Source organism: Anser brachyrhynchus (genome assembly GCF_964034855.1).
Source record: "Anser brachyrhynchus genome assembly, chromosome: 15".
Taxonomy (NCBI): Eukaryota; Metazoa; Chordata; class Aves; order Anseriformes; family Anatidae; genus Anser; species Anser brachyrhynchus.
Window position 1 is genome coordinate 4967363 of NC_137733.1, and position 18825 is coordinate 4986187.

Here is an 18825-nt window from a genome sequence, read left to right on the forward strand (position 1 = left end):
CTGTGGGGTCCTCATTGCACCACATTGTGTTGCCTTGCTTGGTCTACTCTCTGCTAGTTTGCAGATTTCTGCCTTGTGCTCTGTTTTATACCGCTTACGCCTTTTGCCAGATGTATGCCTTCTTCCCTAGCTTGGGAAAGACGACTGGGATATTGCCCCCAAAAAGTTTGTACTGCACCCACATGCAGTGCACTGCTATCAATACTCGCACAAGCTCACTGCTTTCACGTATGTTGCCAAGGTTAACCAAAACCTGCAATCAGTATTCAGTGGCACTTTCCAAAAGAGTAGAAAGGTTTAAATGCTGCCCTCTTTTACCCACTCTTTACATACAGTAACTGGAGACCAGAGACTCCAACGGGAGTAACAAAGTCAGTGTACCAGAAGAAGCAAACGTGCAGCACAGTGAGTGGAACAGGGAGAGGCAGGGATCTGAGACAGGTAATACTGAATGTCCTATGGCCATTACACAGCGAGTCTTGTGCTGTGTAGTTCCCTGATCCTGCAGGAATAGACTCCCAGGGAATGCTTGAAATGGATTAGTAGATTTGAAGTCCAAAAGTAACTGTGATCGTTTAATCTGCTTTCCAGAGTAACTCATGTCATGGAATTTCATTCAGAAACTCTAGCAGTGAGGGGCAGTTTGGTAGCTCTTCTGGATGTTTATGAACCCAGAAACACAGTTTATTACATTGACTAGTGGTTCACCTCCCACTAGAGGTGGTACCTCTTAGAAAGCTAATCTCAATATGGATGCTCCAAGTGAAATTCCTGCTGAGTATGCACATACACTTTGTTTAACGTTATTTTTCTTTGTAGCTTTAACCCCGCTTTTCGCTCCCCTTATTTAAAAAAGGGTTTCATGGTGTGGCAGGCTCTGAGTCACTTGGTGTTTGGCCCCAGAAGTAGCAGCACATCAGTGAAAGTCAAAAGCACTCTGCACCATGTTTCTGTAGTAAATTGTCCCAGTGTTCCTGGGACATTAAAGATGCTATGTAAGTGAAGCCAACAATTGTCATTGAAACTTTCAGTGCTGTTCTTTCTGCTGCTCTAACGTTGTTTCTTTTTATCGTGCGTGCAGGAAAGCCAACATCTTTGTCTCTCTGCTGATTGATGTGGCTCTGGGAATACTGCTAATGTCCTGGCTGTACAGAAAGAACCGGATCGGTCACCTTGCTGACACTCTCATCCCTGTGGCTGATGTAAGTCTGGTCAGAGCCATTCCTCTTTCAGCTTCTGCGGGTACTGACCAGCTCTTGATGCCTGAAGTGCCTGTAAGGAGGCAATGCCTTAGACACAAGGATTTCAGAGAGAGTCCTGTCTGAAGTCATGCAAATTAGGTCTCCGCAAGAACAGTGAAATCTTCAAATCAAGCCTCCTGGGGCTGTTCAAAAGGAACACAGCTCTGGCTTGAGTGTGCAGTAAATAGTAATTACATACTTACTTGAGGGTTGTTCCAGCTCCCGAAGTAACAATTATGGCTTGGGCAGAGCCTTGCAGCTGCAGGTTGGAGTGGTTATCAAGTTCACAGAAGTATCGTCAAGTTGTTGCTTTATGGGGCATTTGGGAAAAAGAAAGCTGTAACTTGGGTTGAATCTGATAAACTGCGGAAAAGTCAAACTTGATAAGCATGCAGCTGTGCTTGTGAAGAGGAAGTTCATGGGGAAATCCAAAGGTATTAGCTAGTCAGGATGCAAACACCTGAAATCCTAAGAACTCTGGTGTGCAGATGGTAAACTAGGAAAACTTGCTGTGTCCTGTGCTTTTCTCAAACAACTCCTCTTGCCCACTGAGATCCCTCAGCATCAGCATAAATTCATGAAGAACAAGTATGACTCATACTGCCCTGCTTTTCTGGTGGCTCATTTTAAGTGCTTCACTCCAATATATCTGCGTAGTGGCAGAAAGGAACATATAATGCACTTCGGAGGCTGGAGGCCAGACCATTAATCTAAAGTTAGCTCTGGTTTTAGAGCTTCTGTGTCTTGGGAATACATGTGCAGCCAACGTTGAGCATTGTCATGCAGCTGCACAACCTAATCCTTTCTCTACTCACTTTTCTTTTATTTTTGGGACGGAAGATGAATCTTTCCATTGGTTTCTTTCTGGGAGCTGGAAGACATCCTCTCATTGCTCTTTTTCGGTTTCATGGTTGGGAGGATTTTTTTCTGATTAGAGAATTCCAGCAGCAATTTGTTTTTACTAATCCTGTCTTTCTTGGGAAGAGATCGCAATTCTCTTGACAATGATCTGCTTGGTCCATGTCTAACATTTTCATTGTCACAAGCCATATGTCTCTGATCATTCTTGTACATGCTGTGCTTTCAGAAAATGTGTATGGAGTGTGTATGGAGATCCAGCATAGTTGTGAATCATTATTATTTCTATTTTTGTTCTTTTTCATAGTCAAGCTTAAGGACTGCATGTTTTAAGGATTGCTGCAGACATTATTCAGAAGCAAAGTTGGGATAGAAAGGACTACATTTCTTCTGCAATACATTTACTCCTGTAGTATTTGAGCTAAAACTAAGAATCGTTTTGTAAGTCTTATTCCTAAGTCTTCACCCTTGCAGATATTTCAGCTGGAAAAGTTTAAGTTCTCTAAAGCCCACTCTGTGGGATTATCCTAAGTGTCCAACTCTCAAAAATCTGATTTCTTAACAAGTCTGTAAGGAAGTGGCTTTTGGCTGTGTTCCCGTTCGCGCAGGTGGCTCCAGGAGGGGTTCCATCTGCCCGGTGTCTTTGGCAGATGGACGCTCTCTGTGCTCAAGGTGTATCTGATCCCAGCACCTGTCCTGGACAGCCTTGCTTGTGCGAGTTGCTCATTCATTCCTCTTTCAAAAAATTAGCTCATCTGTCACTCCACTTTCATGTCGTAGTGTCAGTTATTTTCATCATGTCTCCTACGTGTGCTGACTTCATTACCTCAGTATCACTAAGAGCTGTTTGCTTACTTTTCTGCAAGTGTAAACTTCCCCTTGTACGGGTGGCCTGGTAGTCAGTTTGTGCCTTTCTTCTCCGCAGTATCTGCAAGCTTATCAGTTCAGGCCACTTACAACTCCTCTGACTTTCCAGCTCTACTTTCTTCTTTCAAGCATATTAGATTGTGGACGTAAAATCATTTGGAGTCCTTTTACTGCCTTTGGTAGGCATCGATTTATGTACATTATGTGCAGAGGCCTTAAAAAATGCAGTTTTGAGTGATCCCAAAATATACCAATGACTTCAGCATGTGGTGTGCAAGCCAGCACCACTTCTTTTCCAGTATGACAGCAAAATCTCCCCTTAGCCATTCAACAGTAGGTTTCCACTTTGCTGCTGAGTGTCCATCTGGTACACATTATTCCCATCACTTGGGCTTTCTCAAGTGCTTGTGTTGCCAAATTCAGTAATGCAAACTTTCCCCTGTGCAGAATGAGTTACTATTCCTTCCCTAAAGCTCCTTGCTACTCTGCTTTTGATGTGCCTTAGATCTGATGATGGCACTGACCTTCTTACATCTCTGTATCTGCTAGTAAACATAACATTAAATATATTTTAATAATCTTATCATAATATGTGTATATATACAACCTTATTGTAACCTTATGGATTTGATCGATTTTAACATCGGCAGACTTTTAGCTGTCTGGGGGCTGGAAGCAGTGCTTTTTTTTTTTTTTCTTCCCTAGTAAACATCCTTCTGGAAAAAAGCAGGTGCAGGTAGATTATTTTGATTCTCAACAATTGCCAGGGTCACAAGCTCAGCCTGCTGACGTGAGGATCAAGCCGTGTTCCCTAGCCATCATTCGTCATCCCCTGATATAATGGTTCTCAAATCAGCACTTAGCTAGCAATTGTTGATGATGCACAAGACATCATTGACTGCAGCTCCCACTTTCACAGCTTGATGAGCTGTGCTGTGCTGACTGTAATAACAAGTTGCCTTTGTCAGTAAATGAAGCAGATGTGATTCAGACACCTAGGGAGTGACTGGGGAGTAGCTGTATGCAACACGAAGGACTGATTTTGGAGCAGGCTTTCAAAAACAAGAATGGAAAATGTGAATAATCTGCTCTCTGTAGGTGCCCTTACAGCTCCTACCCTCCTCCTTCCTCTTGCTCCCACCAGGCTTCCCAACAGCAGTCCATGTTTTTGCCTTCCACAAAAATATCCAATTCAAAGTGCTACATTTTTTTTTCTGTTTTGAGATGAAGAACTGCTTACAAACCCTCTTTTTTATTTTTTCCTCTTTCACCTCTTGCATCCTGGCTGTGTTCTCTTTTCTTTAGGCTGTAATCTCTTTGAAACAAATATTTATCATAGGTCATGCCTCCAAAAACAAGACTGGAGCTTAGAGATAATTGGATGTAAGTTCCTATTCAGTTATGTTTTCTAATATATAAACAAAGCTAGTAGAGAGGACACTGCCTGGAAAATATTCTTAGGTGTTACTTTATAAAATCACAGGTAGGTGCCTGGCAGGGAGTGCTTTGGCTCTGCTTTCAGTGCCTTGTGCTAGATGCTTCACTCAGTTTGCACTGCACTTCCCAGTGTCCGCGGTGCCCGCCCTCAGTGGGCTGTGTGTCCTTCTCCATGGTTGTCACAGCACCACTAGACACATGGAGACAAGCAAGAAGAACATGGCTGTGAAGAAAATATTTCCAGTCTAAAATATTGCCAGCCATGTTAGCTTTAGTCTCCGGTTTGGTGATGTCCTTACACCCCTTTATGAAACCACTTCCATGTAATTGACTGTGTCTTATTTATTAATACTGGTCACGTTCAGTATGCATGACTGCAACAAGAGGATTAGACTCCCAGTCACCTTTTACGATTCTGCTTGCTATTGATCAGTCCTAAAATATCTGGCTGCAAAACGACTTGCAAGGTTATGCCTTAGGCCCATGTTTTGAAATGCTTTGCCCAGCTAAATAGCAGCAAGCTAGGGCACCTTCCCAGGGTTACGTGCCCCTGTCAGAATTTAGTGGCACCGCTGGAACTGGAAGCCTTCAGAAGCAGTCAGTGCTGGAAAACAGCCTTGCTGAAGGACTGCTTTCAAGCATTTAAATATTTCATTAAAATCCCCAAATGCTTTTTCCAAGTTACAAATCCAACACTTTAACTATTAAAACCAGTCTATTTATACAGTAGCTAAAAGTTCTCAGCAATGGAGGTAAGATCTGTGGGTTCAAATCAGTTCTGACTTACAGCAAGATATTTTAAGGGACATTGAGACAGAGGGTAAATGAAGGAAATAAAAAGGCAATCTTGTTCAGGGGATTTTTGGATAAAGTGAAGATGGAGCTCTGAATTTTGCCACTACGCTAAAAGTAAATGCTTACAAATCCACTTTGCAATGATCCAGTTGGTCAATGAAATGTAATCATTTATTGGAAGACATTTCCTCTTAGGGAAACTTTCCCTACAAATGATGGGGAAATTAGGCTATAGCACATCAGCTTCAGATAGCACGTCTCGACTCTTATGCACATGCACAATTGAGATTTTTAGAGGTGGAAGGCTTTTACTCACAATCTCTGTTCATGTGGGACAGTGGATGAGGTCACTTCTTCCAGGTACGTTCCCCACCTGTTTGCTGGAGGTTACCACTCTCAGCTACCTCAGTTCACAGCCTGGTAAAGGAACCTCACCGTTGATTTCAGCTTGTGAGAAGCTCAGGTGCATGTTGCTGAGGAGCAGAGCCCCACCATCTTCTGCCCTGCCTACTGCAGTCAAAGCAGTGTGGTGTAGAGAGAAAATCAGTAAATAATTTGGGATTAAATCACCAGAAATTGTGAGTCAAAGCCCTCTGTGATCTGGGAACAAACTCCATCAGCCTTGTTCTCAGTGATTCAGAAGGCTTCTTTTTTACTGGGATGCCATGGGTATCTCTCTCTGAAGCCTGCAAGTCCGACAAGACAGTGGTAGGCAAGATCAATGCCCTACACCATGGCTGATCTTGCCTAGTTTACCACAGAGTAGAAAGAAAGCTTGTTTGTATATGAAGCATGTTTACATAATTGTGTTTTCTAGCCTGCTGTAAACTCGTACAGGTTATTTCATTGTAAAATTTTCCTGTTTTGTCCATGAGCACACAGCCATCCTGCCCCGTTACAGATCCTGGCTGCTTTCCCCATACTTAGATTGCTCTCTCAGTTCTGACTTTTCAGTTGTCTGTCCAATTAAGTTGGTTTGTGCACCAGCATTTGCCATCTATTTCAAGAATACTTATTACACCAAGAAATCAGACTACAAGTCTACCAAATACATCCATGAACAAACCCTAGGTTCACGTTCCCGGCAGAAACCATTTAAGCAGTTTAGCTCTCTCATGCTGTTACATTTAGGTTCAGTAGAGAGTCATTTTCCAATAAAGGTGTGTTTCTGAGTTAACTAGTTTTCTATGGTAGTTTGAATTTTTTTTTCCATTGCTTTGAAGGGTGTGGTGAAATAGTTTTTCTAGGGGTAACACGTTCAGTACACTGGACTTGTTTGATGTGGTAAGAATCTATCTCAGGCTGCTTACGTGTTTGCTTCCATGTGTTCGTAGCATGTAGCTGAAGAGCTCCAGGACCTGCTCCAGTGGCTAATGGGAGCACCAGCTGGACTGAAAATGAACCGAGCTTTGGATCAGGTGTTGGGCCGTTTCTTCCTTTACCACATCCATCTTTGGATTAGTAAGTGCAGTTGTTTAACTTTTCAGCCTCCCTTTTCATCTCTTCCCTCCCAAGTGCTTAATGTTTGCCTAGAGGTGAATAATGAATCAAAATGCACTACTGCAAGTACAGACTCGTCTGTGAGCCTTCCTGCTGTGGGAACTCAAGCCAAAGTTGGATTCCCACACAAGGAAGTCATGCATATTAAATAAAGTGCTTGCCCTGGTGCTTTGCAAGAAATGCAAGTCACTATGTATCTTGATTTCTTGGTGCCATAAGTGGTGAGTGTCCAAGGGAAGGTTTTAGGTCTCATGTAGACATTGCCCTGTAAGAGGCAGTTGATAGGATAGGGAAGAGAAGTGTGCTTTTGGGATGCAAACACAAACTCTGATGTGCTACTGACTTCAATTTAGTGCAGTTTTTTAGAGCTTTTCTTTGTGTATTCCCTCCTTGAAATACCACACTGCTGTTATCCTTAGTAAGTGTCTTGATAAAGGAAAATAGTCACGATGGGAATGAACTCCTTAGTTATTATACTGACGTAGTCTACTTGACATTCAAGTAAGTGACTTTACTCCACTTCAGTGATGAAAGATGCTGTGTGTCTCTAGACTGTTTTATTTTACAAAATTCATTTGGGATGGTTTCTGTGGGAATAAGAAGAAAAGAGAGATCACTTCAGTAAAGCTTTACATGTGCGGTTAAAAATGTAATTAGGAACCTGGACACAAATCTAAAAAAGCTCTGTGTGGAGCAAGGTGACTGCTCTGTTCAAGCTGAGCACATCCTCGCCTTCCTCACAGAGCTGCCACACCTGAACACAAACCTAGGGGAAAAGAGAGCTCTTTTTTGTCCTCCTAAGCAGAAGATGGCCATCTAAAGGAACTTTCCAGTTTCACTTCTATATTTTTGTGGCTATGATTTCTGGAGCAATGTTTGAACAGAGGGGAGAAACAAAACAGGGAGAAAGTCAGTCCTTTGAGACTGTCATCATAAGATGTATCAGGCAAATACTGACACTGCAATGTCCACTAGGCTACATTCACCTGATGTCCCCATTCATTGAGATGATCCTCTGGTATGTCGGTCTGTCGGCTTGTCTGGGCCTGACTGTGGCTCTCTGCATCCTCTCTGACATCGTTGCACTTCTGACCTTCCACATCTACTGCTTCTATGTCTATGGAGCAAGGTGAGTTGATCTCACTTGGTTGTGTGTTGGGTATGTTTGCGGAGAAAGTCCGATGGACATTCAGGGCCTATCGTTATTTTGTGGAGCACTGCACCTAACGGCTGTCTGCTGTGGCAGCTATTGATTACTGATGGAGTCAAAGCCTCTTGCTAAAACCAGATGGACACTCAATATACAGAAAGCATTAGCAAAAAGCAGGTATTGGGGATACCTGGGGCCACTGTGGCTTGATTCCTCACCAAAGAATCCACAAAACCTAAACCTTGATATATGAAATCTATGAGACAATGAATCATCTGATCCCAGGCCCAGGTGTGATAACTAGGTACATTCAATCCTGTTGTAGTTCTCTTGAATTCACAGTTTAAGCCAGCAATTAATCTATTGCTTTCTTTTATGCATGTAGAAATGATAGTCACAGCAGAGCAAGCAATCTATCTTTCAGTTCTCGTTTTATTCTTAAATATTTACTTATTGTGGTAGTGACCTGGAAAAATAAAACTACGTGACAGGTAGAGGGCAAGTTCACCCTATCCCTTTAATTCAACCTCTCATAATACTCTTCAGTGGCACCCTACTCAGTGGTTTTTCAGGGAACTAGAGGAGAGGAGGAAGAAAGGGGAACACTTGTTCTTCTGGAGAAACCCAGAAGTCCCTGTCTATGCCTGGCTTCAGGGATTCTTATCTGGATTATGGAGCCCAGATGGCAGCTTTGGGGTTACAGCAGGACTGTGACACCATCCTGGTGGCATTGTCTGGACCTACTGGAGGGCCTCACTGCCTGGCAGCTAGGCAGAGGCTCTGAGGGAGCGTGTGGCTTTGGGGCACCTCCTGTGCTGGGCACGTTGGGGTTACTGTGCAAACAGTGCCTGCTGACATGCTCTGCTCCTGCCCTCCGTTAACAAGTGCTGCAGCAAGGCATCACACAGACCTCTGGAGAATAGCTGCTCTTGCCAAGGAGACGAGATACAAGGTAATGAATAATGGAACCTTTGGCTTATAAAGTACAGAACTGCTGTTGTTCCTCCCCAGGCTCTGAGCAGAGGGCTTCACATTGCAAACAACAGAAATAGAAGCACTTCAGTTACGTGTAGTTTAGGGATATGAATTGGTTCTGTTGTGAGCGTAGGGCTTACACCCGAAATCAGTAATGTCAGTAAAGCAGAGTTTCTTCCCAACACCTCTAGTTCACTAGAATTTCTGTTTTGGGCTGTGGAAAGTGGCCTTGGTCCCTTCCAATTGTGAGTGGAAACAGGAAAAGCATTTTCTCTGCTGATTGCTTTCCCGTTGTGAGCTGCAGGGAGCCCGTCTACCAGTCTGGGCTGTCTGTTAGAAGCGTAGAGCAGCTGTACGTTACCTTGCTGCTGGCACGAAACTGTCCCTGCTGTGCTTGGTGTCCCCACAGAGAGTCAGGAGCGGGTACCAGTCACCCACACCAGCACAACCACCGCAGCACCTTCGTGCAGCTGGCGGAACAAATGCTGGCTCAGGTGCTGCTGAAGTCTGAGCTCCGCCTCTGAAACAAACCATGCAGTGAAACCAGAGCGGGCATGTGTGTGCAGGCAGCGGCGAAGGTAGAGCAGGTCCATCAGGTCCACATGCCTGGTGTCGTGCTGGGGCACGTGGGTGAGTGGGCAGCCTGCATCCCCGCCGCGTCGGGTGTGCGCCAGCAAGCTGGAGGAGTCCTCCCGGGCACCCTCTGGCCCTGAGATGAGAGCGCTGAGCTGTGCCTCCCAGCCTGGGCACCCTGCCAGTTCCTTGAAGCAGTTGGTGTTCCTCAAACCAGATTCCTCGCTGGGGTAAGACTCCTCGCCACTGCTTTCACAACACTGTCTTGAAGGCTAAGCAGCCTCCGCACTTGAAGTAGGCTGGTTAACCGGTCTGGCTGCTGTAGCTCAGGCTCTGGTCTGCCCCACAGGTTGGCTCCGTCCGCCTTCCCTACAGTCCTGTATGTCAGACACCGCTGCCCAGGGTTCTTTGGGACTCTTCTCCCTGCCAGGGGCTCTTTCTTCCTCTGTGTCGTTCTGTAGATGTCTCTGTTTCCCACCTCTTACCACCCCAAGCATCTCTCACCATTGCCGTTCTCCTTGGAGAGCTCTGAGTGTCGCAGCACCAAGGGAAACAGCTTGGAAGGACGCGGTAGGGGTGCCACCAGCCATTTAGTAGATTTCTTCCCACTCTTGTGGATGAAGGTTCAAGGGCTCCAGTCCTCTCCCTTGCCTCTCTGCTGCAGAGGCAAAATTGAATTGTACTGATGCAAGTGTGAAGGATAGGGCCTTGGCCACTCCAGCTGTGGGAAGGGTGTCAGGTGAGAGCAAAGGGCAGGTCTGAACCCTAGAGACTGAGGTGTGCGCGGGGAAATCAGCTTGCTGCTCCTCCTGCTGCAGGGAGGGCGGTGGCATGGAGCTGCTGGTGGCTGCTGCTCGTAGTGGCCACCCTCCTGCAGCACTCGCCGCTGCACGTGTGCCAACCTCTTCCCCAGGAGCAGAAATCGAGAGACTTGCCATAGGCACCGGGCATGGCGAGGGGGTTGCCCTCGAGTGGTCCGGAGCTGCCTGCAGCAGCCCAGCAGCCTGCCTTGCCCATGCCAGGGGCCGGCCCTAGGACAGCCGAGCGAGCGATTAGCATTTTATCTGAGTCTTCCCCAGGTTGATTTCTCCTGCCACTCCGAGCTGCGTGGTACAGTGGGTGAGTGGGCGCAGGGGTGTAGTGATGACAGCTGTTTTCTGAGGCAGCTCGGGAACTCGCGGCTCTAACGCGCGACGTCTTCTCTTTGCCCAGGCTCTACTGCCTGAAGATTTACGGCCTGTCATCCCTCTGGCGCTTGTTCCGTGGGAAGAAGTGGAACGTCCTCCGGCAGCGGGTGGATTCCTGCTCCTATGACTTGGACCAGGTAGTGCTGCAGCACCAGGGGCTTGCTGCAGGGCACTGCCTGCAGGCAATGCGATCCTGCTCTGCTTTGGGTAACGTTGAGAGGGAGGCCACAGGAGGCTCTGCGTTGCCCAAAATGAGCACATTGTGCAGCACTGCATCCTCTTCGAACAAACCCTGGGCTCTGCAGCACCCCTGCACTCTGCGTGCTCAGGGGGTTTGTCTGGCAGGCGCTGAGCGCCCTGGTGAGCTTCACTGGGTGCTGCAGATTCTCGTGGCTCTTGGAGCACAGGATTGGGTACGGGGAAGGAGGCGAGTTAAGAAGTGGTGCCCAGCAGTGTTGCCGTAGGAACAGACTTGCCAGCGTTTCTATTAAAAGGCCCCGTTTCATTCACACTGTGCTGGATCCTGGCCCACACGTTCTCGCTCAAACAGCAGAGGCAGTTTTTTTTTTGTCAAACACTGTGATTTCTATTGAAATTCTGAAATGCCGTATGAAAGTTCAGCAGAGCCTGTCTGCGCCACACCTGCTGTTGCAAACATCACTAAAATAATAAAATAATATTTGGTAACTTCCAGGGCCAGTGCCTCTCTCTGTTGCAACAGATAAGCTTCAGCTTCTCGCACTGCAGTGGGGGAGCTAATTTTCTTTTCTTTGGTGAAAGAAAAGTAAGAGCCTCTGTGTCAGGCTGACTGTTTACGTCAGGATTCTGCCCTGTGTGCTTTGAGGAGAATTGGTTTGGCACTTCAGGCTCCATCCTGCTGCTCCAGAGGCCAGTGGGAATTCTGTCATTGGCCTGGGTGGGACGAGACACTCAAAGCTGACCTTAAAAGACTTCTGGAGATGCTAAGCACTGCAGAGGAGTGACAGAGGAGGCGAGAAGCAACTGCTGTGAAGAGGATGGGTTGGACTGCGATCTATTTCTGGTTACATGCATAAAGCTGGGATGTTGATCCACCTCTGTGACAGGAGTGTCTGGGTTATTTTCTTTCATAACATGCCGTGGCCATGTTCTCTTCCTGCAGAAATGGCAGTGCCCCGTGTTCCTGTGTCCTCTCTCTTCTGGAAGCTGTGACTAAGAACTGAAGAGTCAGATCTGTATTTGTCATAAATCTGTATTTCTCCACTGATTCTAGCTGGAATTAATTAGTCTTAAGCCAGCTGGGCCAGCCCAAAATGGAAATAACTTGTTTTGTGGGCAGCAGAGCTAATGACACCTGCTTTCCTATGGGTTTTTCTCCTTTATGTATAAATATTGCACCCCCCACTCAGTAACTCTAACTTATTTCTCTCTCACAGTTTCCCACTGAGCAGGATACTGCAGTCCATGGCTGCTGTGGAGCTGCAGACATGCAGACTGGCCAGCCAGCTGCTGCCTGTGGGAATGGTTATCTACCCAGCTCTCCTGAAACAAGGAGGAACAAAAATACTTCTCAAACTTCTATAACATTCCTTACCCTTCCACCTTTTTCTGGTAAAAACTGACTGACGGCTTTAAAACCTGAAGGGGTAGAGGACAGACAAACAGCATGATCATGTAAGCCCTGTTTCCTAAGGAAGCCAGACTAAAATAGGAAATCTTGGGCATTGTCTATAAAGGAAAAGTGCTGTCAGGATCCAGCTTGTTTGTCTTTCCAAACTTAGTCATAGAGAAGATAGCCTCAAAAAAGGCCCAAAAAGAAAAGTAATACTGAAAATATTCAAGGTAACAGAATTATTCACATAGGGGATAAAAATAAGTTAAGAATCTTGCAAACTGTCATTGTTTCACCATTTCCTATTTTTATTTTATTTTGGCTTTGCTTTACTAATGATTGTTTGTGTTTCTTTTTTCCCCAGTTATTTATTGGCACATTGCTATTTACAATCCTGCTGTTCCTCCTGCCTACAACTGCACTGTATTATTTGGTGTTTACCCTGGTAAGATTTAATCCCTGAAGCTAATGGTGTCATGTCTTCTGAGATCTCTTTTTTTTTTTTTTTTTTTTAATGTTTCCTTGTCATTTACTGTCATCCACAAAGAGAATTCAAGATTTATCTGAGTGTTCAGGAAGGGTTCTCACACAACCCATGTAGCCCAAGCAAGTGGAATTCAGGATATGTGTCTGTGTTTCTCCAAAGGGAATTCCCAGCAAATCCAGGTCAGCAGGACATGCTGTTCCCCTGCCGTCTTTCACTCAGAAGTTATTTTTAATCTTTCCGTGCAATGTCTGGGGTGACGACCCCTCTAGTTTGATCCAGAACAACTTCTTCAAGAAGTTAACCTTCCGTGTTAAATGCTGTCAGCCAGGCTTTGCTTGGAGGATTGGACTTCCTTATTTTTCTTTTCTTCCCCCAATACAACCAGTCCTATCTGCAGCCTGCCTGAAGCAAAATTTTCCACAGACAGAGGCCTTCACATGATTTCAACATCTTTTACGAGCCCTCTCTTCTCAGATGAGCTTGACAGCAAAAATAAATGCTGTCTGACAAAAGGAGGTGCTTTAGTCAGGGGACACAAAGCACTAAGTAGAAAGCTCATTTTTGACTGCTTTGCTTTTGCTTAAATGCTCTGCATGGGGTTTCTTCAGGCAGAAATAAGCTACTTCAGCTCATTGCTGGAGAGTGGGAAATTTGCATTCACTGATGGAGTTCACTAGAAATGGAAGCCTGAATTCTCCCTCTTAGGCTCTGACAGTTGAAAGTTGAGATGGTCAAAGAACATCATGCAGGGGCTGGATGCCCAACCTGTCTAGACATCAAACCCACCTTGGGATGCTTTAGCTTACACACAATGTCAGATTGCAGATCAACTCATGGGTTTTCAAGGGTTACATCTCCTGTTTCTCTGAGATTTGCTTATTAAACTGTTTCTCTGTAGCTCCGTTTGCTGGTGGTGATTGTGCAAGGCCTGATACACTTGCTAGTTGATCTGGTTGACTCTCTGCCTCTTTATTCAATCATCCTTCGGCTCTGCAGATCCTACAGACTTGCAGGTAAGTCCTTCAGCACTACATATGCAAAAGGTTACGGATTTTGCATTATGCGTTTCATTTTGACGCAATGGATAGCTTCTAAATAGAAAGATGCAGATGGCTGGGAAAGAACCCAAGGCATAAGTCATTCCGTTGTCCATACTGTTAAACAGTTCCTGCACGAGCAAGATGAGGTTGTCAGTGGAAAAACATTTGATGCTGAATCAGAATCACAAGCACCTTTACAAAGCCTGTGATAACTAAAAGTGACACCCAAGCAAACACCATTTAAATCAGTTTTTTGTTTGTTTGTTTGTTTTTTTATTCCAGTTCTAGTGCACTAGGCCAGGTAAAACATCTGAGAGTTAAACAAGCTGTTAACCTTGTGTGTTTTGGTTGTGAAAAAAATTGCAAAAATACTTGGGAAATCTGCTCCTTCAGTGGGCTGGATTGACAGAGAACGTGAATCATTGGAGCTCCAGTTCTCGTCTGACTTTACAAATTGAAGTCCTGAACTGAGATGTTTGGTTCAATTTCAGAGGTCTGGGGAGGTTTCAGGCAATCACTCCCTTTTTGAGATTAACCTATCACCATTTTTAAACTATTTATCATTTCTCGCCTTTTGACAACAAGCCATGGTTAGTATCAGAATAAAGGATCATTTTGAAATGGATTTCACTGTCAGTAGATATAGTTGATCCAGTTAAAATCAAGCCAGTCTAAATCATTGTCTTCCATCCATTTAAAGAATTTTAAAATTTTAATTTTAATTGGGAATTATTTTAATTGTTTAATTATTTTAATTTTAATTGGGAATTATTTTAATTATTTTTAATTATTTAAATATTTAATTATATTTTTAATTATTATTTTTAATTATTTTAATTAATTTTTAGTGGGAATTTTAAAAACAAGAAAAAGCTTGATCATCACCAAAAGAAAGCTAGTCATTAAAAGTAAAGGAAGCCTAAGCGAACTGGTAACAGCTCTGTATGTTGTAGTGGTGCCAGGTTTGATTTTGGGAAGGTAGAGCTGAGCGATGTTACCAAGGCTGTTGTTTTTCCATGTACGCTTTCTGCATGTTCCTATGAATTTCCTGCTAGAAGCTTCTTAGCCCTTCAGAGCTGTCTTTGGAGAACAGGAAATGCTGCTGAAGAAAACTGATCCAGTAGACAGCAGGTCATAGGGCAGAAGGAGATCTTGCTGTCTCAGAGAGTTGTAAGCCCCTATATTCTCATCAGTCTGGGGTTACTTCTCAGTTTTGGTAAGCCAGCTACCCTTTGCAGGGTGATAAGCCTCCACCCAGGTAGAGGATTGTCTGCTCAGTTTTTTGTTACCAAACTTTTGCTGCTGGCTATTTGTTTGTTTCTCTTAAACATTTTATGAAAGAGAACACTGCAATACCATGCTGTCTGCTAGATGAAGAGGCATCTCTGAGAATTTCTGCAGCCTGTATTCCTGCACCAGAATATAAAACAGAATTGGAATGGTGACAGATGGAGCAGTTGAATCAAATTCAAAGGACTTCATAGAGTACACATCACTTGATGTCCCCACTGCTTAGATTTTGCCTCCCTTTTCAGACTCAGGTTAGAAGTCTTCTGGTGTATGTTACAGCAGCTGATTTTACAAGCACCATCAACATGGTTCTACCAACACAAATGAATAGCTTTTCCTATCAGCAAGGGTTTAGTGCATTGTTTAAGTTCATCTCAGTTCAGTGCTGGCATCTGGACTCTAAGTTCCTTAACTCAGCCTCTGAATTAACAAAATATGATATCGATGAAGCCTGGGCCAAGGTAGATGTACAATCTACATCCACACACCAGAAATTAAGTCCATATTTTCTTTCCCCTCATGATGTGAAATTCTTTGGATTTGAAAAAAATATTGTAACTACATCAAAGCTGATGTCCTCTGTGCAAGAGTTCTGACTGCCCAGTGTCAGCTCGAGGGATGACACCTTGGTTGGGACGGATACAGTGTGATGTCGACTTAGAGTGTGAAGTCAGGCATAGCAGTGAGGTCCAGGCTTCTCAGGCTGCCCCACACCCAAGTTAGCAATGCACTGTTTGATTGTGAACAGGTCATTTCATTACTTCTCTTTCACTCTTGCCCAGTGTTGATTCACATCACAAACTTTGGGGCAAGCTCTGTCACTCTCAGGATGGTTCTGTAGGTCCTGACTTAGCAGTGCCTCCGTAAGTACAGGAACACAAACAAGCACTGAGCTTGCTCTACTGCACTGTAATGTGAAACAAAACAAATGGGGTCATGTCCTTACCTCTCTTGTGCTATTGGTGATGTCCGTGTACAAAAAATGCTGAACTGTGAGCTCTAGAACTGGCTAGCAATTTCAGAGGGTAGCTGAGGGTTCTTCTCTGCTGGAGAAGAGAAGATCTGGAGTAAGACCAAACCTTCCTGCTCTGTCTGTGAAATTAATTGCTCAGAGGCTTCTGAGCATTATAGTTTGTAGGTTATTCTAAAACAAATTTGTATTTTCTTATATAAAGTTTAAGACTCCTGATCAATTGAAGAATCACAGAATCACAGAATGGCCGAGTGGGAAGGGACCTCTGAAGATCACCCAGTCCAACCCCCCTGCAGATCAGGATCCCCTAGAGCACCTTGTGCAGGATCACATCCAGGCGGGTTTTGAATATCTCCAGAGAAGGAGACTGCACAACCTCTCTGGGCAACCTGTCCCAGTGCTCTGTTACCCTCCCAGTAAAGAAGTGCCCCCTCATATTCAGATGTACCTTCCTGTGCTTAAATCAAGAGACTGTTAGTTTGCATGGAATCATAAAGGTTGGAAAAGCCCTCCAAGATCATGTGGTCCAACCGTCCCCCAACCACCAATATCACCCATATGTCCCCAAGCACCACGTCCAACCTTTCCTTGAACACCCCCAGCGACGGTGACTCCACCACCTCCCTGGGCAACCCGTCCCAACGCCTGACTGCTCTTTCTGAGAAGAAATGTCTCCTCATTTCCAACCTGAACCTCCTCGGCACAAGTTGAGGCCATTCCCTCTAGTCCTATCACTATATCTGCGAGCAGAGGCTGACCCCAGCTCCCCACACCTTCCTTTCAGGTAGCTGTAGAGCAATAAGGTCTCCCCTGAGCCTCATCTTCTCCAGACTAAAATCTGTAGAAGGGGAGTGTGTGGCCATGACTTAGAGAAATGGCATTTGCTGGTTTAATGGACTGGTCTTAGAACAAGACTCCAGAGTGCTAGGCCACCCACCTGAAATTTCAGTGCCCACTTGCTTCCCTCTCTCACAAATTGCCTGCCTGAAGACAAGTTCCTGGAATGCCTCAGACACTTTCTCTTAGCCAAAACTCAATGAATCACTTTGAAGACTTTTTCTCTTCCAGCACATTTACTTGTTGAGACCCAGGGTACTCCAACATCTTTTTGAAGCCCATGTTTCAGTATAACCCAGCAAAACTCTGGGTCATAGTATATAATTCCTATGTAATTCCTCTCTGCCCTGTACAAAGAAGGCATGGTGATTTGGGAAGAGCTCTCTGCTAGACAAGAGCATTCACTCCCCAAAGGACGAACAAAACCGTATAAATTCAGTTAATTCAAAGCTGAAGGGAAGAAAGAAATTATTTTGTTTTGTAGATGTGTAAGAGCCATATAGATGCTGTAGTGACAGTGCCTACACAGATGAAGAGTTTTATTTCTGTTTGTGCTCCCGACTCAGTGTTTGATCTGTGGCAGTTCGCTGCATTACTCTGCCCCATCTTCTCCCCTGTAGAAAGGAATGACAGGGGCACACGTGGCTGGTGCAGGTACGCTGAAGATGGATTGGTTTTATTTCTGTGAAGTGATTTGTCATCTTTCAAAGAAAAAAATGCCTCTTTAGACGTAATGGTTACCTTTCTTTGAAGAATTTCACTCAGCGTTCATGTGCAGTATGTCACCATTGGAATCCGAAATGTTTAAAGTATTGGGACTGTAGCAAGTCCAAGAGGGAATATAAAAGTGGCAGGTTTGATGGGCTTAGTAGTGTGTTAAAAACATACGAGTGCTGTTTTTAATAGGTAGTGGTTGCTTTGAAATGTTTATAATGCCTGTAGGCCAGCCACTTTCCTCCCTCAGTCTGAAAGATTTGCAGATGCGCTGTATCCCCCGTGAGTGAAAATTAAAGGTGATCTCTGCCTCCTGTTACCACGAAGTTCCCATTCTGATGGAAGTTTGGGAACAGAGGCTGATTACTGCAGTCCCTGTCATCATCAGTGCTGGCTGGCTGGTTTCTGGGCTTTGTGCTTTCTTCAGGACTGCATTTTAAGCCTGGAAGTCAGAGGGCTGGTTTTAATGGAGCTAAGAGAAACACATCCTTTGTCATTACATGTAAAACCATTTTAGAGAGAATCTGTGTTTCCTGTTGAAAATGGGTAAGGGTTCACAAATCAAGAAAGGTGGAAAACTCCATTTCTAGGAAATCAGTGCTCAGCCAACAGAGCTGAACAGCAAATAGCATGGGCTTTTCTCCAGCCTGGACTTGGCTTCTTTGTTCTGCTTCTTTTCAGCCGGTGTGAAGTTCAGAGTCCTTGAACAGCAGGATGGAAAACCTCTTCGACTCCTTATGCAGGTGAGTCACTTGTGCCCTCAGTGACACTTTCTGCTGTACGCATCCCCTCGGACTGACCCCAAGATCCTTCTCACTTCTAGGGTTCTGAACTGGTCCCATGACTTGGTCTCTCTTTTATGAAGACCCCAATTAAAAAAATTCAGCTGTAAAGTGCTAAAACAAGGGAAATACTTTTCACATTGCGATACTTGGCTGCTTTTTTCTGTTCTTTTTAATACCCTGCTTGACTCATCAGTTTAGAGACAATGCAGTGTCCTGTGTGATGTGAAATGAAATGTGAGAAACATGAAGCTCTCTTAACTTCTGTAATTAAAGCTTCACATTAGTATCACTGCACTTTCAGTCTGTATGCAGCTGCACCCTAATACTTGCTGAACACTGAGAGAAGCAAAAGAAGACAGCTAAACCATTCAGACTGAAAGACAGTAAAGGGCTAGGAAAAGATTGTCCTTTCCAGATGTGTTGAAAAGTCATAGCTGTTCTGTGATGCAGTCAGGACGAGTGCATGGGAGAGAGAATAGAGGGAAGGGCCTCCTGTTATTCTCCTGAGTTGACTCTGGCAAGGTG

The 18825-nt window shown here is 44.6% G+C and overlaps 1 protein-coding gene across 3 annotated transcripts in view; it reads left to right on the forward strand.

Moving 5' to 3' along the window:
- PIGQ (phosphatidylinositol glycan anchor biosynthesis class Q) overlaps nt 1-18825 on the forward strand; it is a 35092-nt gene that overhangs the window by 10465 nt on the left and 5802 nt on the right. For all 3 annotated transcript variants that reach the window (XM_080556125.1, XM_080556127.1, XM_080556126.1), the window contains exons 4-10: nt 1082-1202; nt 6533-6659; nt 7674-7827; nt 10609-10720; nt 12539-12619; nt 13560-13674; nt 18197-18258. In XM_080556125.1, coding sequence (XP_080412251.1) covers nt 1082-1202; nt 6533-6659; nt 7674-7827; nt 10609-10720; nt 12539-12619; nt 13560-13674; nt 18197-18258 — 772 coding nt within the window. The remainder of the gene's footprint in view (nt 1-1081; nt 1203-6532; nt 6660-7673; nt 7828-10608; nt 10721-12538; nt 12620-13559; nt 13675-18196; nt 18259-18825) is intronic.